General features: G+C 39.5%; 2 protein-coding genes across 6 annotated transcripts in view; one reads left to right on the forward strand and one right to left on the reverse strand.

Annotated features, from left to right (window-relative positions):
* The window catches only part of LOC132306095 (lactoylglutathione lyase), a 58,884-nt gene that overhangs the window by 14,878 nt on the left and 17,021 nt on the right, over window positions 1–26,985 (reverse strand). For 4 of the 5 annotated variants that reach the window (XR_009481816.1, XM_059803324.1, XM_059803322.1 and 1 more), the window contains 6 exons: window positions 18,838–18,898; window positions 18,735–18,761; window positions 18,523–18,602; window positions 18,349–18,419; window positions 17,372–17,461; window positions 10,901–11,019 (listed from right to left, as the gene is read on the reverse strand). Coding sequence is in view for 4 of the 5 variants with exons in the window: in XM_059803324.1 (XP_059659307.1) it covers window positions 10,925–11,019; window positions 17,372–17,461; window positions 18,349–18,419; window positions 18,523–18,602; window positions 18,735–18,761; window positions 18,838–18,898 (424 nt within the window). In the remaining variant the exon portion in view is untranslated. The remainder of the gene's footprint in view (window positions 1–10,900; window positions 11,020–17,371; window positions 17,462–18,348; window positions 18,420–18,522; window positions 18,603–18,734; window positions 18,762–18,837; window positions 18,899–26,985) is intronic. The other variant, XM_059803323.1, reaches the window with a different exon arrangement.
* On the forward strand, window positions 4,503–5,444 carry LOC132306062 (uncharacterized). Its single transcript, XM_059803258.1, has 2 exons — window positions 4,503–4,793; window positions 4,863–5,444. Exons 1-2 carry the CDS (start codon window positions 4,503–4,505, stop codon window positions 5,442–5,444), a joined length of 873 nt encoding a protein of 290 aa, XP_059659241.1.

Raw genomic sequence — 26,985 nt, forward strand, 5'->3', positions numbered from 1 at the left:
ACATGTCCCCTGTTCGAAATTTTAAACATCTTTAGAGATAAGGTTGCAATCTTGATCATTGCCTCTCTGCTCACCACGTATCTCCCCCCTCATTCCAGCATAGCCACTCTCAACACACTCGTGAGGAGCACTCTGTCTTCCTCCAACGACTCTAATCGTCCTCTACAACTCCCGTTCATCCATCCATCTATGAAGCTCCTCGACGCCTTTCGTACCCTTACAGTCCTCAACCAATTATCTTCTTTCATCGCATGAGAGCCATCACTTCTTTCCAGACTCTCCGTTGTCGGAAGTATCCTCACTCTCGACAACCTCAGAAGAAGATGCCAAGTTGTAGTGAACTGGTGTTGCATGTGTAAGAAGTCGGAGAATCTGTGAACCACCTTTTGATTCATTGCCCTATGGTGAGGGACATTTGGGCTATGTTCTTGCTTGCCTTTGGTGTGGCTTGGGTGTTCCCTGAGTCCGCGGTTGATTTGCTTGAGGCTTGGAAAGGGTGTATAGTGGAGAGCCGAGTCAAAGATGCTTGGAGGGTCCCTCCCCTCTGTCTTTGGTGGGATTGTAGCACAAGAGAAATAGGAGATCCTTTAAGGGGAAGGAGTCTCCTATTTGGTCTCTCAAATATAATATTTTGTCGTCTTTATTCTTTTGGGTTAATGGGCAAAATTGTATATCCTTGGATAGTCTTTTGGATTTTGTTGATAGTTTAAAGAAGTAATGTTGCTGGTAGCAGCTTTTTTGTTCTCTTAGGAGCACTCTCCTTTTGAGTGCCTTTAATAATTTTACTTATAAAAAAAGAGTCGAGGAATGCTCGATGTGCCATTTATGTAGAATGGACAATTAATCCGCTTTAGATTATCCGAACACGCTAAGTCTGTGACCCTTAAAGGTGTCCTTCACGATAGTGAGGACACAGCAGTGATCTCACATTAGTTTCCTCATTTAAGAAGGATGGTGATAAACCACGGTATCCAGACCTTTTCTTGCCGTGTGAACCTCTTACAAAATGGGTGCAGATCATTAGACTAATGACATAGCAGTCTTGAGTGTCCATGGTGTTGCATTGATACATGCAGCGTCATGGTCCTAAATGGGAATATGGGATTGTTGAGGCATGGTGGATTGTGAGAAGTGTTCGTTAAGCTAGGGTTTTAGAGTTGCGAGGGTCACATGACTCACGACCTTTACAAAACAATACCCGCGGCCTAACTGGGAAAATTACATAAAGGGGACACATGGAATAGTTGTATAATGCCATGTGGTATGGATATTACCAAAGGAATGAGGAAGGAACCCTAAAAATAACGGAGGGTGGCCATGACGCAAGGGCAACTTTCCAAAGCCCCTTTCCCCTTTTGTTTTTCTCCTGGCCTTCTTTCCTTCCCCGAGTCCTTAGACTCCTTACATCCCATAATTCTCTTGCATCAGTCAAGTCTAACTCGTTCCTTCTAGCATTCCTAAACCCATTCTTTACAAATACCCTTATAAGAAATCTCAAAAACTAAAAAGTGTGGATTTTGAAATATATGTTATGAATATAACGAACATGATATACTAAGTGATTAAATGATAAAATTGTCGATAATAAGTCTATACTAAAAACAAGTGTCTTTTTTCTACAGTCTACAATGTTCTGCGCAACGGTAAGTCCTTTACAAACTAACACCCTTCGACCCAGCCCCCAAACCCCACCCCACCAACACCAAAAAATAAAATAAGGGAACCAAATCAGAAAAGTTCCGTTAAGATTGTCAAAATCAGGATCTGCACCAAAAGGTCTTTTTAAGTTAACTATGACGTCACTATGTGCGATTTCACCACACTAGGGGCGATTTGTGTGACTGCGATTTTGCTAGGTTTGGGATGAAATCCTTTCTGGAAATTGCAAGATTACCAAGAATCTCGCTTGGAGGGGAAGTGAAGATGGCAGTTCCTCACCGAGGACCGTCGTTGTACATTGACGGGGAGTCCGTCGGAGGAAGGAAGTCAGTCCTCTCATCGTGTTTGGTCGGAAGATTTGATAAGGAAGTGGGGGGTTGTGATCGTGTGAAAGAATGGGTAGTGCGGGCTTGGAATACGACTTGTGGAGTGGGGGTAACACCCTTGTCCGACTCACTACTCCTTTTCCGGTTTCCTTCTCAGGCAGAGGCCAAACGCGTGTTGAAAGAAAGGGCGACGACAGTGGGGTTCTGCAACTTTGAGGATCGACGTGTGGTCCTTCCGCATTGGGTGTTGTGGCGTTCTTAGTGATAAAGGTCTCAAACAGATCAGGCTGTTTGGCCTCCCTTTGCATCTCTGGTGTCATGTTTTGTTCGTCAAAGTGGGAGAGCTTTGTGGTGGGTATGTGAGATCTGATGCGGATGAGACTAGGGACGCCGAAAGCGTTCGGATAACAATGAGATCCGGCCGTGATTGTCCAAAGTTCGTGTTTATTAACGACACCTGTTACAAGATCGCGATTTGGGAAGAAATCTCGCCGGAGCTTGTTCCTTCAACAGAGAGTCTTGAAGGTAGTGACGGATCTCATCTTATGTCAGAAGAGAAATGGAATGAGATTCTCAGTAAAGGAAAAGAGGGAGTGCTCGAGATTCAACAGTGGCTGAAGGATCGTGAAATCCAACAAGCAGTGAAGTTCATAGGAGGTAGAAGATGAAGTGATCTTCACGCGCCGGCCAAACGCGTTGATGATGAGCAGAGAAGGATTACATGTGGAGATCGATGGGGTGCTCTTCCAGATTCTGCCTTATCCTTATCTCTTGATGATAAGGTGGGGGAGGACTTTTCTTTTTGGGCTGAGGATGGCGGTGAGATGGGCCAGAAGACGTCAAGACAGGCCAGGAGTCAGATTGGGCCTGGTCTTAATTTTGGGCTCAATCAGCCTAAACCCAACAGAGCGAACTTTGGTTCTGGGCCTTTTCGACGGGTACAGAAAGGGCCGCTTAGATTCGGGCCAAGTGGGCGGATTCAGACTGGGCCTATTAGATCTGGGCCTAACAAAAGGGTGCGAAAAGGGCCAAACTCTTTATCTATCTCTTTCCCAAACACCAAACCAAGCCCTAAGCCATTTAAAGAAGTTCAAGCCCATGTTAAGCCTTCGACTCATTTGCTGAAACCTGAGCGGAGGATGATGGATGTCGGTCGCCATTGATCTCGGTGGACTCGGATTGAAAAACAGAAATGGGTTGCACGATCTCACGCTTTATGTTCAGGTTTGAGTTCTGATCATCCTCAAAATGCTCTCTCTACTTCTACTTCTTCTTCTTCGGGTGGAGTGGTGAGAACTAAGGATCTTGTGGAGGATGTTTCGAATCAACAGAGGGGCCTCATTGGGTCTTCAGGATCATGGAGTGATGGGTCAGAGTTAGATGTCTCAAAAGCCACAATTGGGAGTGTGGGTTGTTTCAATGGAGTGACAGTTTGTGCTGGGAAAGATCTGCACTTCAAACTGAATAATGACTCAGCTATAGCTCTGCTCAAAGAGCTTCGGCTCTTTGCTGTGTTTGAAGGTTTGAACAGTCAACCATCTGTGAATGAGGCAAATTTGTCAACTGAACATGATAATTCGGAAACAGAGGGGAATATGCAATTAGGAGTGGTTGATTTTCCTTCTCAGCAGCACTGTTCTAAAGATTCTTTTTCCTGGACGGATTTTGATCAATCTGAAGTAATGGAACCTCTGGCAATTGTGCAGCCAAATTGTTTGGAGACGACCAATGATCTGGGTATGGAATGGGTTATCGAGAACACTGGAGTAGTAAGTGAAGCTTTGGGTGTCTCTTCAGAAGGTTACAAGGAACAAACCTTGTCTATTCTTCACGAAATTGTTGCAGGAAATGATAGTACTGAATCTAATCGTGGCACAAAAGAAGTCAAAGTCAGAAATTCGCATAGGAAAGGCGAACAGGAAGTGAAGAATCTGATTTCTTGTGTTAATTATGACAGGAAGAATGGGATGACCAAAGAAAAGGGAAGAACCAGAAGTGGTAAATGGGGAGGAGGAGGAGAGTTGATCGTTTTTGGTTCTTCATGAAGCTACGACTTATAACATGGAATGTTCGTGGTCTAAATGATCCGAAAAGAAGAAGAGTTGTCAAGGTAGCTTTGAGGAAGTGGAGTGCTCATGTCGTTTGTTTACAGGAAACTAAGATGGCTTCTATCACCATTGAGATTGTCAGGAGTCTATGGGGAAGAATTGTGGAATGGGAAGTGCTGAACGCCTCTTCAGGTGGTATTCCTCTCATGTGGGATCGAAGGTGGTTGTCAAGTTTGAATTGTTGGAAAGGGTATTTTCTCTGTCTCTTGTCCGTTTCAGATGGAGGAAGACAATTTCAGATGGGTGTTTTTAGGTGTTTATGGGCTGTTACTAATAGTGATAGACCAATCCTGTGGGAAGAGCTTGCTATGTCAAGGATTTGTGGTCATTGCCTTGGTGTTTAGGCGGGGATTTTAATTCTGTTAGGTCCCCGTTTGAGAGGTCAACAGGGGGCAGGTGGTCCTCTGAAATGACCATGTTTTCAGAATTCATTGATAGTCATTTTCTCGTTGACCTACCATTGGAAAGAGCAGCCTTTACTTGGTCTAATGGTTGGGATCCAGTTACTTTTTCCCGGTTGGATAGATTTCTGATTTCTGGGGCGTGGGAAGAGCATTTCCCGGATGTCTCTCAGGCTGTTCTGGTTAAAGTGACATCTGATCATGTGCCTTTAGTTCTTGATTGTGGTGGTTTGAGTTCTAGACGCACTCCTTTCCGCTTTGAAAATATGTGGCTAAGATCTGAGGACTTTCAAGGGAAGGTTCAGTCTTAGTAGGGGGAAGCGAGTTTCACAGGCTCTGCTAGTTATGTGTTGGCTAGAAAATTTCAGTTTCTTAAAACTGAGTTAAAGAGGTGGAATAAAGAAGTGTTTGGGAATCTTGAATGGAAAAAGAATAGAGTTTTTGCTGATATTGCTAAGCTCAATCGTCTTGATGAGGTGGGACAGAATGGGGAGTCATTACATTCTAAAAGAGCCTCTTGCCAAGCGGTTTTTGCTGAGATTGCTCTTATGGAGGAGATTTCGTGGCGCCAGAAGTCTCGGGCTTTGTGGTTAAAAGATGGGGATCGTAATACAAAATTCTTTCATAGACTTGCTAACACTCATAGAAGATGTAATCACATCGGGCGTATCCGGGTCAATGGTTCTGAGTTGTGGAGGGAGGATGAGGTGCGCGGGGGAATCGTTTCTTTTTATCAGCAGCTCTACACTGAGACTTTGGGTTGGAGACCTACTCTTGATGGTCTTCCTTTTAATTATATTTCTGCATTGGATAGTGATAGGATTGAGATTCCATTCATGGAGGAGGAAGTGCTTAAGGCACTTTCTAGTTGTAACGAGGACAAAGCTCTAGGGCCAGATGGGTTTACTATTCGATTTCTTAAGGAGAGTTGGGAGGTGGTGCGAGCTTAGGTGATGGGCACCTTTCAGGATTTTTATTCTCATGGCACATTTAAGAAATCACTGAACGCATCTTTTATTGCTCTCATTCCCAAGAAGGGCAGTGCCTCTGATATTAAGGACTTTTGGCCAATTAGCTTAATTGGATGTTTGTATAAGCTTATTGCCAAGGTTCTTGTCTCCAGGATGAGTAATGTTTTGGATGGTCTCATTTTAAAATCACAAAATGCTTTTGTTGGTAGAAGGCAGATTTTGGATTCTTTTCTTATCGCAGGGGAATGTGTTGACTCTATATTAAAAAGTGGGGTTCCCGGCGTTTTGTGTAAGCTTGATATCGAGAAAGCTTATGATCATGTTAATTGGAAGTTTGTTCTATATCTGCTTCGGAGGATGGGGTTTGGAGACAGGTGGATAAAATGGATTGAAACTTGTATCTCGTCAATTATGTTTTCTATGCTCGTGAATGGTTCACCTACGGGTTTTTTTGCTAGCTCGCGTGGTCTGAGAAAAGGAGACCCATTATCATCTTTTCTTTTCCTTATTGTCATGGAAGGTCTGAGCAGATTAATGAGAAAAACGGAAGATTTGGGTTACATCAGGGGGTGTGGGTTCAGAGTTGGCAAAGATGTTGAACATCAGATGCAGATCTCCCATTTGTTGTTCGCGGATGATACTTTGGTTTTTTGTGATGCCGAAGTTTCTCAATTCAGATATCTGAGGTGCATACTTGCTTGCTTCCAAGCGGTTTCTGGGCTAAAGATTAATGTTGGAAAGAGTGTGCTTGTTCCAGTGGGGCATGTTCCAGATATTTCCTCCTTAACTGCTGTCCTAGGGTGTGGAGTTGGTGTTTTTCCTCTTTCTTATTTAGGATTGCCTTTGGGAGTTTCTTCTACGCAAGTTGGGAATTGGGACCCAGTGATTAACAAATATGAGAAAAGATTAGCAGGATGGAAAAAACAATATCTATCTAAGGGGGGGAAAGTCACACTCATTAAGAGTACTCTCTCATCCCTTCCTACCTATTTTTTATCTTTGTTTCAAATTCCATGCTCTGTTGCTGAAAGGATTGAAAAAATTCAGAGGGACTTTCTTTGGAGTGGAAGGGGAGAGGAGTTTAAGTATCATCTTGTTAATTGGGATCAAGTCTGCCAACCATTGAGGTTAGGCGGGTTAGGCATTCGAAAAATCGTTCCTTTTAATCGTGCTCTCTTGGGAAAGTGGTTATGGAGATTTGGAAGGGAACGCCATCGTCAGTGGAGAAGAGTTGTCTCGTGTCGTTTTGGTGAGGAGAGTGGGGGTTGGTCCTCTCTCCCAGTCACTATTATAGGTGGCGTTGGTGTGTGGAAATTCATTCGGAAGGGCTGGGATGTTTTCTCCTCACACATTAGATTCAAAGTTCGTGATGACAGACATGTCCGTTTTTGGGAGGATCTTTGGTGCGGATATCAGTTGTTGTCTCACTCCTTTCCTAGACTTTTACAGTATTGCAGCCAATAAGCATGTCTACGTAATTGATTGTTATCAACTTGATAACAATGGAGTTACGTGGGACGTGCGTTTTAGGCGCCCCTTTCAGGATTGGGAAATGGAGGAAGCTTGTGTTTTTTTGGATACGTTGTATAGGCAAAAGGATATTGGCAGAGGGTGTGATGATATTTTGTGGGTTCCTTTTAGCTCATGGTAGGTATGGTGTCCGATCCATGTTCTTGTGTTTATCCAATTTCGATGGTCACGAGTTCCCTTGGAAGTCTGTTTGGCGTTCTCAAGCTCCTCTTCGAATCGCATTCTTCGTTTGGACTGCCACATTGGGAAAGATTATGACATTGGACAATTTGAGAAAGAGAGGCAACATCATTGTTAATTGGTGTTGTTTATGTAAAGCAGATAGTGAATCCGTGGATCGTATTCTTTTGCATTGTCTTGTGGCGTATGATTGTTGGAGTTTTATTTTTTGCAAGTTTGGCGTTTTTTGGCTAATGCCTAAGCAGCCCTCACAATTGATTAACGCTTGGAGAAGTTGTCCTATTAAAGAACGAGCTCGTGATTTTTGGAGGATTGGTCCACATTGTGTCTGGTGGTGTTTATGGCGTGAGAGAAATAACAAATCCTTTGAAGGAAAAGAATCTTCTTTACTTAATTTAAAAATTCATATTCTTCGTTCTTTGTTCTGTTATGTAAGAGGAAACGCTTGCTCCTCGATTGATGATTTTTTTTTATCTTGGATACTATTGGTCCTTAGATCTTTTTTCTTCTTGTATTAGTATAGTAAGATTGAGCAACATAACTTGCTGGAAAAAGTTAGGAGTGAAGCACCTGATAATATATATTTAAGGATTGAAAAACAAATATTATTAATGTCAATATAATATAAAATTGAGAATAATGACTACATTTAAATAAATTTATGTCATTAATTTTATTTATGCATAATCAAAACTATACAAATATTATTTCAGCACACGCATGCACAGAATATTACAAATTTACAGATAAGTTTAACTTAATCACTATTACGTACAGCATTCTTAGCAACATGGTTGTTAAGATCTTATAATTCGGTTCAATCCGACCCCTCTTTGATGAAAAGATGAATCACTATATATCAAGTTTGTTAGGATCGGGATTCTACATAGGATCGTTGAGAGGTCCATAGGATCGGAATCGTAGGATCAGATTGAGAATTGTTCTATAAAATTATTAGAAATGTAACTCAAACTAACTTTCTAAATCAAATATTTTCGATATAAGAAGAGAATAAGGCTAAATAACCAAATGAGACACTCTATCAAAATCAATTAACATTAAAAGATACTAAGACACATGACAAACACTTAAATCAATTTTTTGATTTCAACATAAATTTAGCATAACAATCAAGTAAAATCTCAGAGAAGAAATTAAAGTAAAAGCCTAAACAAATAGAAAAAGGGAACAGAGGAGTAGAGAGAAAAAAGTACAATTTAGTTGCCTAATTGTCTGAGCAATTTAGTTGAAAATTTTACTTTTTGGCTAAAAATAAAGGAATAAAACAGAGATAGAAAGAAGAACAGTAAAATAATGAAGTCTCTCTTTGACGGAAAAATAATGAAGTCTCTTTTCGTTTTCGTTTCAGAATCTGAAAAAATAAAATTCTTTTTGTTCCTTGAACTGAATTTCCTTGCACTGAAATTCAGAGTTTGACGTTCGGTTCTATGTTTTTTGTTTTTTATTTGTAACTTTTTAATGTAATTTAGGCTAAAGAGTTGGACTTTATATTTAAAATGATTAAATTTATTAGTCCAAAATTAATTGTAGGCCGATATAAATCTGAAAGAGGAACAAAATAACACCATTTAGTAGAATCGGTAGGATCATAAGATCCTATGCGATTGTACGATCCTAATCCCGATTCGACAGATCCTACTAAGATTCTACTTCCCAAATATTTTGGACGGAATCTGAATCAGAATCGGTTTGGCAATTTGGGATCATAGAATCGTAAGATTCTAAGATTCAGAATCGGGTTTTAACAAGTATGCTATATCTATGTACTTTCCCAAACCCTCTGGTGTTTAATATAATAGCTCACAACTACTAACAGTTGGGTAACTTTTATGAAAAAGGCAAAAAGAAAAAATCGAACAAAATGCAACTCAAGTAAAAAAGTGAATATGGCACACAATCACATCACTGAATAAGTAATACAGTACTATATCCCACATTATTGTAATATATTTTTGAATTCTAATATTCTACATATACCATGTCCTATATATTTCACAAATTGTAAACATATCCTTTGATTCAGGGTACAGTACAATTTGGGACTTCGAAAAAGTAGGATATTTGATTCACAAGGAACTTTGTCATTGTTTTTCTTTTTCTTTTTCTTTTTTTCTTTTTTTTCAGTATCAACCATATTTTGAAGCTAAAATAATATTAATATTTATCTTGGAAGCCCAACCCAAAAACCAGCTAACCATTCAATGATGCCAGTAAGGCAAGGTTAATCTCTCTAATACATTTAAACTAATGGTAGAATTGATCCTTGTATAGAGAAATTAGAAAGGAAAATTCCTCTTCCTGGGCTATGTGGGACTTCAAAACAAGTGATGTTACTATGTGAATATGAAACAGCGAATGTTATTTGTTTACACCATAACTATTGGCCATTTCCAGTTGGAAAGGTTGTCGTGGCCAATTCCAATGTAAGGGTGACCTTTTCCAATTGGAAGGGTGATACGCAAATAAGAAGGTAATCAGAGAAAGCCATTTGGTACAAGTAACTGCATAGGGAAATGTGTCGGCTAAAGAGGCAAGCAGTTACCTGCAAGTTGGGAAGTGTCTGATGAATGGGACACGTGGCAGGCAGAGAAGGAAACAGTTATCTATAGTTGGAAAGTCCCCGTTGAATGGGACACGTGGAAACCAAAGAAGGAAGCAGTTACCTGCAGTTGGAAGGACGTGACTTTTCAAGTGGACACATGGCAAGTAAAGAATGAAGCAATTATCTATACAATTAGAAAGTGTCTGTTGAATGAGACACATGGCAGGTAGAGAAGGAAGCAGTTTTATACAGTTGGAGGCAGTTACTTGCAGTTGGACAGTCGTGGTCCATTCTGGCAGTTCCAGAACGTGGTTAGAAGCCTTCAATTGGTTTTTGAACCACCAAACCCACTCCTCCAAAACTGAAATTAATGGGAGATGATGTATTTACACATGTCAGCATTATGAAAAGACTAAAGGAGACATGGAATGGCACAAATCAGACGTAGGACCGTTGTTTCCTCACGTTTATGTGCATAGCTAATCGATGGAAACTTCACCACTTTCCAGATATAGTCTGATAGAAACGTAGGACCGTTGTCCAAGGCTCTATGTCAAACTGCACGCGGGGGGGGGGGGGGGGGGGGGGGGGGCGGGTGTTTCAATAGGTCTTACAGATTAATTCCGATTAATTATATTTGATGTTTGATTATTAAAGAGGATTCAATTCTCAACCTGAATCAAACAAATCATCAATAAGCAATAAAAGCATAAATAAAGCAAAGCAAAGAAGAGTAGGACACAATAAAAGCATAAATAAAGCTCAGATCAGCTTGGTTCATTTGCAGCCTACCAGACAATTAAAACTAAATATAACATTTAGTTATCAAAAAAAAATTAAAACTAAATAGAACATTGTATATTTTTTGGTAAGTTAAATAGAACATTGTATATACACCTCAAGATGAAAGAGAAAAATCACAATAATATAATCCTAGGCCTTCTATACATAAGAATTGTGAATTACTATTAAAAAAATAGTATGTTTTTCAAGGACCTCGAATTGTATATATTGCACTACAAACAATTTGGAACTAGCAAACAAACAAGCAATAAAATTCCCAAATATTTTGCATTCTAGATAAACAAAGTTAGCATGTTAGAAAATCTGAATTCAACAAAGCATTATCCAATAAAAGAAAAAAATTATCTGACAGGGTTACCTGAAATATGTGAGAGCAAAAACATCAACCAGTAGTTACATTTCCAATTCTCTTAAGGTCAAAGATTTCAATCCAATAGCCATCAGGATCCTTAATGAATGCTATCCCTTTCATCTTCCCTGCAATCAGATTGGCATATTTTATGCAAGCAACCAGAAAACTTTTATATGGTAAAGAGCTTAATTTTAATTATTAAAAAAAATACCAACTACCATTTTCCAAAACAGATATCAGAAAATAAGTGGATAAATTACACAAAATGTATGCAAATCGAATTTTTCCCTAACATAACATGCAAAAGTCCACCTTACCAAATAAATCAAACTAAAGTTATGGCAGAACTCATAATAAAAGTTATTGATTCAGTATAAGAGCATGTTTGGGATTGCTTTTCAACAACTTAAAAGCGCTTTTCATTTAAAGGTATTTAGATGTGTTTGGTGATGAAAAAAGGTGCTTTTAGAGAGTAATTTAATAAAAAATAACAAAATAAAAAGGTGCTTTTTCATGAAGCTAAAAATTGGAGCTTTTAAAATTGTGTTCTGGGTAAATGCCTAACATGTTTCTTTTACTGACCACAGTTTTATGACGGCTCTACTGATTAAAGCGCTTTCACCGTTACAACAACAACGCCAAAAAAATACAATGACATCCTAAAGTATCGGTAATTTTTCTAGTTTTAATGGAATAATACAACATTAGCCATTAGGTTGTCGTCGTTGAAGCTTTGGAAGCTCAAAAATCAAAACTGAACTCCAAACGACATCGACCATCCTCTCTCCATCAACACCACACTACACCCCTGAAATAATAATAATAATAATAATAATAGGGTAAAGTGCAAAAAACACCCCTAATATTTACTCTCTCCCATGAAACCCCCCTGAACTTATATTTTTGCAGTTAACCCCCTGAACTATCCAATTTGTTTTCAAAAAGCACCAAAACGTTAAATTACAGTTCGAATTCTAACGAGTGAGGAGGCAAAATTACAAAAAGACAAAAATGCCCCGAATGACCATTAACAACAATTATATGTATATATGTATATATATATATATATATACATATATATATATATATATACATATATATATATATAACGTAGCGGAAACAATAAAGAACAGGGTTAAACCCTGGATTTCACAAAGAACACACTCACAAGAGAGAAATTGAAATTATATTAATAATAATGATGTTTGTAGACTCACATCTCTTGCCTTTATATACGCAAGTCAAAAATAAAATAAAAAAAAAGAAAACATGTGTAAAATAATATTAAAGGGGAAATCTGAGATTTGATGGAGCATAATCCTCCTTAAATCTTGTAATGGAGAATAATATCTTCTATTGTTGGCAACTACACCAAAATTTTCTTATTTATTTTCTAAATTCTCCTTGATTCTTGCCATGGAGAATAATATCTTCTATTGTTGGCAACAACACCAAATCTCCTTTTGACTTTTCCTTATTTATTTATTTTTTTCTTCTATTCTCCTTACCTTTTCAGCCTCCCTGATTTGCGATGATCTTGTATGCTCAGATAATCGTGAGCAAGCTATTCTACATCAATCTCCCCTGCGTAAAAAGAACTCATCCCCGAGTTACCCGAATCTGGCGGATACTATTCATGTATGTCAGCCACATTGAAGGTAGAAGAAATGGCCATGTCAGCAGGTAAATCAATCATATAGGCATTGTCATTTATTTTCTTTAGAATCTAGTGCGGACCCTTTTTTCTTGGCCTTCAGCTTGTTGTATGTTCCCACTAGAAACCTCTCTTTTCTTAGATACACCATAACCAGGTCCCCTTCTTCAAATACTCTTTTCCTTCGTCTCTTGTCAACTGCAGCCTTGTATTTGGCGTAAGTTTCCTCTAGATGTTTCTTGACACTCCTGAATAGTCTTAATGTGCTCAGCCATTTTCTCTACAGCAACACTCTTTCCCGGCAACTTCGGTAAGGATACTAAATCCAAAGCAACTTTCAGAGGATGGCAATACACAACCGCAAACGGGATTTGCTAGTGGACCTGTTAACCATGCAATTGTAAGCAAATTCTACCTGAGCAAGAGCAAGATACCACTTTTTTGGTTTCTCTCCTGAAATAAAGCGAATTAGATTTCCAAGGGTCCTATTCGCCACCTCTGTTTGGCCACCAATCTGGGGGTGACTAGTGCTACTGAAATTAAAAGAGCTATCGAATCTCTTCCACAAAGTCCGCCAAAAGTGAAACAAGAACTTGGTGTCACGATCTGAGATAATGGACTGTGGAACCCCATTTAAATGAACCACCTCTTTAAAGAACAGATTGGCAATTTGGACTGCATCGTTCGTCTTCTTGCATGCAATAAAATGGGACATCTTGGAAAATCGACCACCACAAAAAACAGAGTTTGCTCCTCGCTGCGTCCTCGACAACCCTAGAACAAAATCCATGGATAAATCCTCCCATAGAGCATCTGGAATAGGCAGCGGTGTGTAAAGACTAGTATTCTGAGATTGGCCTTTATTAGTTTGGCAAGTTGAGCACTGCCACACATGGTTCTCCACGTCACGCTTGAATTGCGGCAAATAAGACAGTTCTTTTACCAGCTCTCACGTCTTATCACTCCCCAAATGTCCTCCTAATCCTCCTCCATGCAATTCATGAACCACTTGCTCCTACAAAGAACTACGTGGAATACACAACTGATTACCATTAAAGAGAAATCCTTCAAACACGTGCAACCCTTTAAAGGATTGGCTCGTTTTACACACTGCCAGGCTTGGCCAAAATCTTCGTCGGCCTCATATAACTCCTTCAGACACTCAAACCCTGTGATTTCATCCCTCATAGTCACTAAGAAAGCTGCTCTCCGACTAAGTGCATCTTCAACTTTGTTCTGTTGGCCTGACTTATGTTTTAGCGAGAAGGTGAATCGTTGGATATAAGCCGCCCATCGCGCGTGCATCCGATTAACACTGTTTTGACTGTTAATGGATTTCGGTGCCTGGTGATCTGTAAACAACATGAACTCACATTGGATAAGATATTGCTCCCACGTATACAAAGCTTGCACCACCGCATAGAATTCCAACTCATAGGTAGTCCACTTCTTACGTGCTTCACTCAGCTTCTCACTGTAAAACGCTACTGGTCTTGTGATAAAACTGCTCCGATTCCCACTGTTGAGGCATCACAATCCACCTGGAATAGCTTCTCAAAATCTGGAAGGACTAAGATTGGGGTTGTTGACAGTTTTTCCTTGATCAAGGCAAAACTCATCTCAGCTTCCTCTACCCATTGGAATTTTTCTCTCTTCATGCATTCTGTGATGGGACCCACAATACTACTGAAGTTCTTGATGAACCTTTGGTAGAACATGTCTAAGCCATGGAAAATGCGTACTTCTCCCACATTCTTCGGCATAGGCCACTCTCGAATGGCCCTCACCTTCTCCTTATTTAACCGAATGCCATCACTACAAACCACATAGCCGAGGAATACTAGGTTTGGGGTCATAAAACTACACTTCTTCAGATTAATGAACACCTTATTCTTTAGCAAAGCTGTTAATACCTCTCTTAAGTGCAAAAGGTATTATGCCTCTGTTTGACAATAAACCAGAATATCGTTGAAATAAACAACCACAAATCGACCAATAAATAGTTTGAGTACCCAATTCATCAACCGCATGAAAGTACTTAGCGTGTTGGATAATCTAAATGGCATGACTAACCACTCATACAGTCATCTTGAACGCCGTTTTCCACTCATCCCCAGGGCGGATTCTAATCTGACGGTATCCACTCTTGAGGTCCACTTTGGTGAAGACTTTCGATCTCGCCAACATATCCAGCATATCATCCAACCGTGGAATGGAAATTTTGTACTCGACAGTGATTTTGTTAATTGGGTGACTATCAACGTACATTCTCCAACTGCCATCTTTTTTCAGTACTAGCAAGGCCGAAACAACACATGGGCTCATGCTCTCCCGAATCAACCCTTTCTGTAGTAACTCTTCCACTTGCTCTTGTAAGATCGGACTCTCAGTGGGACTCATCCGGTAATGTGGTAGATTTGGCAGACTCACCCCAGGTACTAAGTCAATGTTGTGCTGAATGTCCCTCATGGGAGGGAGACTATCAGGCAAGTCTTCCGGCACCAACTCACTAAATTCCTGCAGTAACGGATGCACTATTGCTGGTACTGTAAAAGGAGGTTGTTCAACTACTTCCCCCTTGCTCATAACAGCAAAGATTTCAAGGACAGTTGTTACTGCGCCGAGAAATTCCTCACTGTTGATCAACATAACTAAATTTCCTTTGGGAAATTCGGCTTCTTTCAGTGGACCCAAAACAATCTTCTGACCATTCTTGTATAGAATATACACATTGTCTCTACCACGGTGAGTGACATCGACATCAAATTGTCATGGTCTGCCCAATATCATACGGCATGCATCCATGTCGACTACATCACAACGCACCTCCTCTGCATATGCTTTCCCAATTGAGAATGGAGTGGTGTAGGTTTCAGTTACTCGTGTCTCTGAGCGTTTCTTGATCCATCCAATTTTGTATGGATAGAGATGTTTCTCTGTTTTAAGCCCCAATTTTCGAACCATTGTTAAGGAAACAATGTTCTCACTACTGCCGCTATCAATAATAACGTCACATACCTTATGGTTAACAGTGCAACGTGTACGGAACACATTATGACGTTGCGGGTGCTCCTCCTCCTTTGGCGTGAACATCAACCTCCTCACGACTAAAGAGTGGGACTACAACTCGCCATTGTCTCCTTCAGTCCCCTCTTCTTCTGCAAAGGTAAGGAACTCACCTTCCTTACCCTCGCCTTCCTCATGCTCGACCAGATTTACTATCGGTCGTTTAGGGCAATTGTTGGATTTATGGCCAGGTTCTCCACATTGAAAACATTTGCCCATACTTGGGTGTGCATAGGGATTTTCTCTCACAGTTGGGGTCCCTTCCCAGTAGTGCCTATGGGTGCTGCGGGTTTGGCCTTTGTTGGACCATCTCCAATGCCTCACCATGTCATTGGAACAGGGGGCTACTGTGGTCTTTTTACCCATGCCATGTGTAGGAAGTGGGGTATTATATGAACCACGAGACCGATTCTTCGACTTCTCCAATAACGCTTCTGCTCTCTCTGCCGCCGTGGCAATCTCAGACAGTTTGAATAGCGGTTGCAGCGCCACTCTCTCTTCAATATACCATCATAACCCGCCTTTGAAACTGGCCATCATGCTAAATTCGGGTTCCACCAGGTTGTTTTGGCTCAAGGATTAGGCAAAGTTTTTTCATGCTCAAAAAGGTGGGGTTTACAGAGAGATTGAAGGTGGAGATTGTGGATTAGGGATTACTGATCAAACATGCTCATCATCTTTTAAATCAGAATGCTCACCATCTAAAGAGATAGGATAGGGATGCTCACCGTTGGCAACTGCAATTTGGAGATTAGGGTTTGCAGAGAGATTAGAGGTGGAGATTAGTGTTTGCAATTAACTGCTGCTTTGGATGCTAAAATGGGTAAGGCATGCGTGTCATGTGATTTGGCCCCAATAGGGTAAGATGGCATGAGTTGGCAAAATGTAATTGGATGTGAAGATTACTTTTATCCACCTCACCAATTTAATCATGAGAAGTATAAAACGACCTAGTTTTAATTAAGGGCAAAATAGACAATTTGTTTTGCAGTTAACCGCTGTTTGATGTTTTGTCCTTAAATGCACATTGTTTATAGTTTAGGGAGGCAGATCTTAGTATAAGGGGGTTTTGTGAAATTCCCCGATAGTTCAGGAGGGTTTTATGCACTTTACCCTAAATAATAAAACACTAGAAACCAAGACCACTAAGCAAAAGGAATCAAATAACTTTCCATATTTAAGTCCACTTGATGCATGATTTTGGATCTTTCATCCAGGAAACATCATTGCCCCACATATGCAAGCATGCCAGTGCACAAAGGGAGGGTGGAGGCCAACTACAAACATAAAATAGTAGTCTTAAATGGTATATGAGTAGTCTGCATTAAATGGTGTATGAGTAGTCTGCATTCTCCACCTTCCCACAACGAACTTGGAACAAATTACTCATATTTTGCTCCAATGACTACTTCAATGTTGGCCTAGATTATCAAAGCCCATTCTATCTTTTACAAGAACTAATTATAGAATAGCAGTTTTCAAATCCCTCCATCCTCAAAATTTGACAGTGTGATGAGAGAACCTAAATAAGTAATGACCAAAGCAGTGCTGAAGCAATTTGGGATGAAGCACCGATTGATTTCAAGACAGGGACGCTTGCATAGGATGATAAATCATATGCTAAAGTAATGCATCCAAGAAAACTGTCACGAAGAAGTTTAAAATCTATCATCATACTGTTGCCAGATAGATTAAATAAAAACCAGCATACATTTCAAAAACCAAAATCAAATCAATTTTAAAGGGAGTTAAATTACCATCATCAGGTTTTTTCACAAATTCCACTCCCAAACGTTCAAATCTGTCACATGCCTTGTAAGTATCATCAACGGTAATGCCTATGTGTCCTGAAAGCAAATTCGACCAGTTAATCAAGTGAAATATTGGATGAGAACCAGCATGCATCTCAATAAGCAAAATCAACTAAAGAAAGAGAAACATCCCCATGTCTATATAACATGAAGAGTCAGACACCAGTGATGTGTATTAAGTCCTATTTACGAGAGGCAACAAGTCAACTACATAAATGATCAGTTACAGCTTCCTTAAGTTTTAGAGACTCGAGTAAAACTTCATCACATCTGCAACAAACATGCACTATGCATTTGTGGATAACAAATCTTATAAATCTCTGAATGAAGCGAAATGAGATCCAGTTCTACATTGGAGACCACTTTCTAGGTAATAGACATATAGTACATCTGATAAAATAAGGGATTATTACCCAGTATGATTCCCGTTAATCAAGCGTATTGGGGTTGACAGATTGGAGACAAACCTAACCTTTGACATTGTTTGCACAAAGTGACTGCCCTAAAGATTCGAATCTGCATCCTCATGCTTGACAGCCTGAGCATTTTACCATTGTACTAGGCAATAGCCCCGATCAAATAAAGACCTAGTCAAAATTGAGAAATTCTATGGCTCTGATAATATTACTCATCTCATATCATATTATAGAAATATTTGCAATATCAGAAGAAATTGATGCCACAATAATGGTTATAAATCATCTTTTCTACTTTAAGAAGCTCTTTCTAGGACATAGACATGTAGGGTTCATCCATAGTATGCAAATAACAAATACTTTGCAAAAGATCAATGCCAAATCAATGGTCTTAAAAGCATACCACAATTGACACATATATTGGCAGAAAACAATAGTAAGTGTTTGCCACAAAATCAAGCTAACTATAGAGGTGGACAAACATAAATCATAAACGCAGTTACATACCAAAGCCGCGAGGTTCAGAGTTCCCATTGTGGTAACCTTTGAAATCAGGATCACTTTCAGTACCCCAATTACTGAAAGAAGTAACTGACAGTTAGACATGATCAAGGAACCTGTGAAGAATACAAAATTGAATTTGAAAAAGATAAAATACAGGTGTAACATGACAGTTCATACTGTGTGAGTTCAATTGTAGCCTTCCGACCAAAGGTCCAAACAGTACGATCAACTGAATTGCTTGGAGCTGACGCTGGATCCTAAACCACACACACACAAAAAGAGAGAGGGAGAAATCAACAACATTTTAGTAAGAAGAAAACAAAACCACTTATGTTTTTCACCACCCTTTTTTTTTAATTCTTTTAGATTCGTCAGAATACATGGCTTACTTGGAATTGCATGAAGAAGAATAACTTCTGTTGAAACCAAATTATTAAAATTAGTATTGATAAAAATATATATATCTTGCAAAATAGATGTTTAATGTTCTACCTCATAGCCCATGAAGTACAAGCTAAACTTCATCTCTGGAAAATCCAACCTTTTAAGTAACCTAGTAAGATACAAGGAAAAAGCTACATCAAAATATAAACTCAGAGAATCTGATAATAACTGAATGTAGTAGATAGATGGCGATTTAATCTATCAACAATGACCCAAATCTATATAAAAAATAAAAAATTATAAGATTGGGGGGGAGGCCAAGAGTACAAGGGAGATTATAATCAACAAACCCTAAAAGAAATCAGAAATAGAAGAAAGAAAAATTCAAGCCATTTTGAGTCAAGTAAATTCCTATCATAAAGGAAAGAGAATCTGATGGTGAACGGGATATGATTCCAATACATGATTTGCACATGCTTCAACATTACTTTTGGAGAAGAGGGAAAGAGAAATACAATTGGGGATTTTAGTGATTTAGGGTTTTATTTATGCTTATTGTTATTTTGATAATGTTTGAATTTTAGGGCTATTTTGGTATTTTTATGTTTTAGGGTTTGCTTAATAATTTGCCTATTTAAAGGCTCCTTCGTAATTTGAGAACTCAGTTTTTTGAGAAATTGAATATTATCATTGAGTTTGCGAACTCCCTTTGTGTCTCTTCTCCCTCTTGTTCTTGTTGTTCTTAATACCTCCGTCTATCTATCATACCTCCTTCAATCTGATTCTCATCCCAATTCGTCTGTCTTCTCACCTCCTTCGTCTAGCCTTATCTTATCTTTTCATTCTCTTCCCCTTCTTTCTTTCTAGTTACTATAAGTTACTACTTGTCCTGCGTCACAATCCCTATATGTTTTAAATACAAGAAGCCTCGAAGGAGAAGAGGGGAGAGACAGAGTATTAGGGCGAATATAATCAACAAAGGTTACAATAACTCAGAAAAAGAAGAAAGAAAAATCCAAGCAATTTTGAGTCAGGTAAGTTCCTCTCATAAAAATGCAGGAAGATCCCTCTTGTGTAACTTCCGAAAAAAAAAAAAAAAGATCCCTCTTGTGTGCGTAACCTGCAAGATGCTTCTAAGGCCCAAGCCTTGATTTGGGTTCATGGGGTTGGGACATCTTTTGGATATTGTGGATAGCTTAAAGATAATCTTTTGGATATTGTGGATAGGTTAAAGCTATAGTGGTCGCCTTTGGCATCTTGTGTATTCTTTTGGGAGCGCTCCCCTCTTAAGCGCCTATATGAAATCTTACTTATCACAAAAAAAAAATTCAGATCGAATTTTGCTTCTTTTAAGATTTTCTTGACCCATAGGTAATGCGAAGATTTTCTCACATTCTGTGTATATAGCAATACAATCCTTTCACTCCAAATAGGAAATTTCCATAAGCAAAAAAATTTTGGACATAGGCTGAAACATGGGCAGTAGGTAAGGTTGAAACATGGGCTGTGGGTAAGGTAAAGATTTCTCAAGTTCTGTATGTAGCAATATATTTCTTCAATTTTAATTTTTTTTTACAAGTGTGTAAAAGAAGCGTTCAAAAGGGAAACGCATCCCTTAGAAGATACCAAGGCCTAATAGGGCATCTAAACTCTTAGGGAATCCAAAAAATCAACTATTTCCTCCATGGAATTACAATTTCTCCCTAGAGCCCAACAAAAAAGAGTGCTAATAATGGAGAACTTCAACGCCCCAATAGGATTCTCATTTCCTTCCAAGGATCTCCTATTTCTTTCAAGCCATAAACACCACTAGACGCACAAAGGCGCAACCCGCCAGAAATCACAAACTTGGGCCCGCACTATACAACCTCTCCAAGCCTCAACCAAGATTCTGGAGGACATGGGCATAACCCACTGAACCCCAAAAAAACCCGACAACAAAACCCAACAATCTCGAGCCATTGGACAATGCAAAAGAAGGCGGTCAACCATTTTCTCATCTCTCTTACACATGCAACAACAGTTCACCACCACTTGTCTCCTCCTCCTCAAGTTATCTTGAGTTAAGATCTTTCCCAACATAAATGACCACACAAAAAAAAGCCACTTCGAGAGGGGCCTTAGAGCGCCAAATAGCCTTCCAAGGGAAAGGATGCCCTAGAACATTAGAAAGACCGGACATCAAAGCGACCCTAGGAAGAATGAACCCACTATCAGAGGTATCAGAGGAGGTGCTCTGCATACCAAAATTAGATGATTTGATGAGTTGTAAGATAGCTTATGATTAGGGATTCCATTCCAATTTAAATGATTTACAGATTGCTTGTAGTTAGGAATATTATTTGTGGATACCCAAAATCTTGGGAGATGATTGTTGTAAGCATTCCTTGTATAGAATAGTAAATATTATTATATGAAGGAAGTCTCCCGAAGGGAAAGGCAGACAAGTTTTCTCCCGAAATTCTCTTTGTTCTCTTCGTCTTGTCAAGGTATTAGAGCCTAGCTTGATACAAAAGGCGTTCTAGGTTTCTTTTGATAAGATACATCACAGTTTTTTGTTAAAAACTATGGTGTCTTGTTTCTAAGGAGTTGCAGCATTTTGGTAACAATCTTTGTTTTGAGTTGCAGTCAAGAATTGCAGTTAGTATCATCTCAGGTTCTCATTCATCTTTTCTCTTTTGTTTGAGTCTCTTTTGAAGTTTTTTTTTAGAATGTCAGAAAAGTCAGAATTAGAAATCTTGCCCATTAAATTGAATGGGAAGAATTATTTTTCTTAGGAGTTTCAATTCCGTATGTTTGTTATAGGGAAAGAATTGTGGGGACATGTAGATGGATCAATCCCAGAACCAAAAGCTGGGACTGAAAATGCTAGCATAGCAAAATGGGAGTCCAATGATGCCAAGATAATTAGTTGGATTTTAAGCTCAGTAGATTCTAATATTATACTCAATTTGCAGCCTTATTCCAATGCTAAAGATATGTGGGGTTATCTAAAAAAGGTTTACAATCAAGAAAACTCTGGGAGGTGTTTTCAGCTTGAATTGGACATATCTGAATATTCCCAAGGGAATATGTCAATTCAAGACTATTATTCATTCTGGATTCATGAATAAAGTCTCATTTTCTACAACTGGATGTATTGTGCTGGATCAGGAGTCGGGGAAAGTGATCGGGAAGGGACCTAAATGTGGAAGGTTGTTTCCTCGCTTGTTTAGCTATCCCAGGAATAAATCTTTATTTTCGTTATTTTGTCCTTCTAGTACGTCATATCAGTTGTGGCAAAAACGATTGGGGCATCCGAATGCCAAAAGATTGTTGTTGTTGAAATCTGGTTTGTTTTCTAATAAAGACCCTGTTTCTTTCGATGATATCTCATTTGATTGTAGTAGTTCTAAATTGGGTAAAAGTAAGACTCTTCCTTTTCCAATTCATGGTCACATTACTACAAAATGCTTCGATATGATTCATAATAATGTTTGGGGGGATGCTCCATTTCCCTCTCATTCTCGTCACAAATATTTTGTTTCCTTCATCAACGATTATAGTCAACACACATGGATTTATTTTTTGCATTCTAAATCTGGAATTTTTTATGCATTTTAAGTATTTTTAAGCTTACCTAAAAAATCAATTTTCCACATCCATCAAAATTCTTCGTTCCGATTCCAGAGGCGAATATATGAAAAAAGAATTTCAAAATTATCTTCAAAATGAAGGAATCATTTCCCAGCGAACTTCGTGCCCAGTCCCTAACGCAGGAGGAGTTGGCGTGTGGAAATTTATTCGGAAAGGCTGGGATGTCTTCTCCTCTCATATTAGATTCAAAGTTCGGGATGGTAGATGTGTTCGGTTTTGGGAGGATTTATGGTGCGGAGACCAGCCGTTGTCTTGCTCTTTTCCCAGACTTTTTAGAATCGCTAATGATAGACATGCCTTTGTAGTTGATTGCTATCGGCTTGATAGCAGTGGGATTACGTGGGATGTGCGCTTTAGGCGTTCTTTTCAGGATTGGGAGATGGATGAGGATTGCGCTCTTCTGGATATGTTGTATCAACAGGAGGTAGGTGGCATAGGTGATGATGTTCTTCTGTGGGTTCCCTCTTCCCACGGAGAATTCGAGGTCTGATCCATGTTTCTATGTCTTTCCAACTTTGCTGGTTTTGATTTCCCTTGGAAAACTATTTGGTGCTCTAAGGCTCCCCTTAGGGTGGCATTCTTTGTTTGGACTGCCGTTTGGGGTAAGATCTTGACATTAGATAACCTGAGGAAGAGAGGCATTATTATTGTCAACCGGTGCTGCCTATGCAAAAACGATGGTGAGTCTACCGATCATCTACTCTTACACTGCCCTGTGGTTCATGATTATTGGAATCTTATCTTCGGATTGTTCGGCATTTCTTGGGTGATGCCCCTGTCCACAAGGGGCATGATTCAAGCGTGGAGGGGATGTTATGTGGGGAGTCATGCTCGTGATTGTTGGAGGACCGTTCCACATTGCGTATGGTGGTGCATATGGAAAGAGAGGAATAACAGGCGTTTTGAAGGAATGGAGGCGTTTACAGCAACTTTGAAACTTCATATCATTCGTTCCATTTTCAGTTAAGCGAAGGGGAGACACTATTCTTCTTCTAACGATGTTGTTGATCTCTTAGACTCATTGGGTCCATAGGTTCTTATTTTGTTTTTGTACACGGGACGCGTTCCCCTTTTGAATGCTTTTTCAATTGTTTTTTCCTTATCAAAAAAAAAAAAATCCCAGCAAACTTGTCCATCTACTCCTCAACAAAATGGAGTAGCCGAGAGGAAAAATAGGCATCTTTTGGATATTACTCGGACCCCTACTTCTTAATGCATCAGTACCCTCTCATGGGGTGGAAGCACTTTCCACAGCTGCGCATCTTATCAATAGATTGCCTTCTCCAAAGCTTCAGCATCAATCTCCATATTTTCGCTTGCATCAAGCTCATCCGAACTATAACCAACTGCGTGTTTTTGGTTGTGTTGGTTATGTCCATCTACATGTACAAGATCGAAACAAATTATCTGCACAATCTGCTCGTTGTGCATTTCTTGGGTATGCATCTCATCAAAAAGGTTTTTTATGTTTTGATCCTTCTGTCTGTCGCATCCGTGCCTCTCATAATGTTGTCTTTGTTGAAAAATAGTATTTCTTTCAAAATACTCATGTCCCTTCTCTTCCGTCCTCCTTTTCTTATCTTCATATATTTAGTAGTAATCCTTCTGTTTTCACAAGGTTTAAACCTGGGCTGGTTTATAAGCGGCGAGGTAAAACAACAATTGGTGCAAAAGGTCGTCCTAACCGTGACTCCTCTCCATCTCCTGATCCAAGTCCACAACCGCCTCCTCTTCGAAGATCCACTCGCCAAACCAAACCTCCTGATCGCCTAATTCTTATGACCACTCTGTCATCAAAATTTATTCCCAACTCATATTCATAGGCCATACAACATTCATGTTGGAAACAAGCTATGAAGGAAGAATTGGAAGCTTTAGAGAGGAATCATACTTGGGATATTGTTCCTTGTCCTCTTGGTCACAAACCAATTGGTTGCAAATGGGTTTACTCTGTTAAACTTAGATCTGATGTCTCCTTAGATTGATATAAAGCTCGTTTGGTCGCTCTCGGTAATTGGTAACAGTATTGGATTAATTATGAAGAGACTTTTGCTCCTGTGGCAAAAATGACAATTGTTCGTACAGTGCTTGCTATTACAGCTTCTCAATCTTGGCCTCTTTTTCAAATGGATGTAAAAAACGCCTTCTTACATGGTGATCTAAAAGAAGAAGTCTAATATGAGACTTCCACCTGGTGTCACAAGCAATTCCGCATCAGATGTGTGTCATCTACGACGCTCTCTTTATGGCCTGAAACAAGTGCCACAAGCCTGGTTTGACAAGTTTGGTAACACTATTCATCAATTTGGCTTTAATCAAAGTACCAATGATCCTTCTATGTTTCTTCGTTGTCGTGAAACTCGTATCACCATTCTCCTTATATATGTGGACGACATCATCATGACTGGTACAGATATAGTAGGCATTCAACAACTACAGGCTTCTTTACACTCTTCTTTCCACATGAAGGATCTTGGAAACCTCACGTATTTCCTCACGTATTTCCTAGGTCTTGAAGTGCATCAGTCAAGTAATGGAATTTTTATTCATCAGCACAAATATGCCAAAGATCTTATTGCTTTGGCTGGACTCCAGCACTCAACTCAGTAGATACTCCACTTGAAATTAATGTCAAGTATAACAAAGATGAAGGCCAACTACTCTCTGATCCTACGATATATAGGCGACTAGTTGGGAGCTTGGTTTATTTGACAATCACAAGACCAGATATTTCTTATGCAGTTAATTTGAAGAGTCAGTTTATGCATCAACCTTGGCATCTTCATCTTGCAGCTATCAAATGGATCATTCGCTATTTACTCGGCACTCCAGAGCGTGGGTTATTTTATAAAGCTGGTTCATCTCTCCAACTTACAGCTTATAGTGATGCTGACTGGGAAGGTTGTCCTGATTCTTGTTGATCTCCAACAGGGTGGTGCATGTATCTCAATGGCTCCCTTGTGTCATGGAAATGCAAGAAACAAGAACGAGTTTCAAAATCTTCTACCGAGGCAAAATATTGAGCCATGTCTTCTGCCTGTTCTGAAATCGTTTGGCTTCATTGTCTTATATCTTAATTAAGTTTCCCTCAATTAAATCCTACTTCTCTACATGCTGATAACACAAGTGTCATACAGATTATAGAAAATCCAGTATTTCATGAAATGGACTAAACACATAGAGGACAATTGTCACTACATTCGGCTAGCCAATGTTAATCATCTCGTTATTTTGCCTCGTGTGTCAACAGATTTCCAAACTGCAAATATTTTCACTAAAGCCTTAACTAAGAATCGTCACCAGTTCTTAGTTGACAAATTGATGCTTGTGGATTCACCAACATCAATTTCAGGGGGGGTATCAGAGGAGGTGATCTGCATACCAAAATTAGATGATTTGATGAGTAGTAAGATAGCTTATAATTAAGGATTCCATTCCAATTTAGATGATTTACAGATTGCTTGTAGTTAGGAATATTATCTGTGGATTCCCAAAATCTTGGGATATAATTGTTGTAAGCATTCCTTGTATAGAATAGTAAATATTATTATATAAAGGAAGTCTCCCGAAGGGAAAGGCAGACAAGTTTCTCCAGAAATTCTCTTTGTTCTCTTCGTCTTGTCACCCACACCCAAGAGTCAGACACCAACAACAATCTCCTAGCAGTACAGCAATTCCAAAAAACCAATGGCATCTTCAATCTCCCAATCTTGAAAATGCCTCGTAAAATGCATATCCCAAATGTTCTCCCACTATCAAGACGATAGCAGTCAAACACCAAAGCATGTTTATCCGTGGCAATCCTGAAGAGTCTGGGGAAAGTAAGAGCAAGAGGGCAATCACCACACCAAAAGTCCTCCCAAAAACAGATCCCCTTCCCATCCTTGACTCGAAATTTAATGTGTTTAGAGAATTCATCCCACCCCTTCTGAATGGATTTCCAAACCCCAACACCACTTGGGAATCTCACCTCAATGGAACACCATCCACCTCTCGCCTCTCCAAGTCTACTCGCTACCACCCTCCTCCAAAGTATGTGTCTCTCTACCCCAAAACTCAATAACCACTTCCCCAAAAGGGCCTTATTGAAAGGCACCAATCTTCTAAAGCCTAAACCTCCTATCTAAATTGGGCTACACATCTGATCCTAATGAACCAGATGATACTTGAATTCCTCCCCCATCCCACCCCACAGGAAATTCCGTTGTAGCCTCTCAATCCTCTCAGCCACAGAAGATGGAATCTAAAAAAGAGATAGGAAATAAGTTGGAAGGCTTGACAAAGTACTCTTCATAAAGGTGACCCTCCCACCCTTTGAAAGATACTGCTTCTTCCACCTTGTCAATCTCCTCTCAAACCTCACCACCATGGGGTCCCAACTTCCCACTCTCTCCTAGACGGCATCCCAAGAGGCAACCCGAAATATGATAAAGGAAAAGAGTCCATACTACAACCAAGAGTGTCAGCTAAAGTGGAGATCTCTGGAACCTCCCCAACAACCATAATTGTTAGCAGGTATGATAGCCACAATTTATGAAATGACTTACCGTATTAGCAAAGATTTGATTATGCTATAGAATGTCCCATAGAATATGCTGTGATTTGATTTTGATTTGATTT

This window comes from Cornus florida, unplaced genomic scaffold, assembly GCF_030987335.1.
Source record: "Cornus florida cultivar Cherokee Brave unplaced genomic scaffold, ASM3098733v1 CherokeeBrave_3.0.0_Hap2_Chr05, whole genome shotgun sequence".
Taxonomy (NCBI): Eukaryota; Viridiplantae; Streptophyta; class Magnoliopsida; order Cornales; family Cornaceae; genus Cornus; species Cornus florida.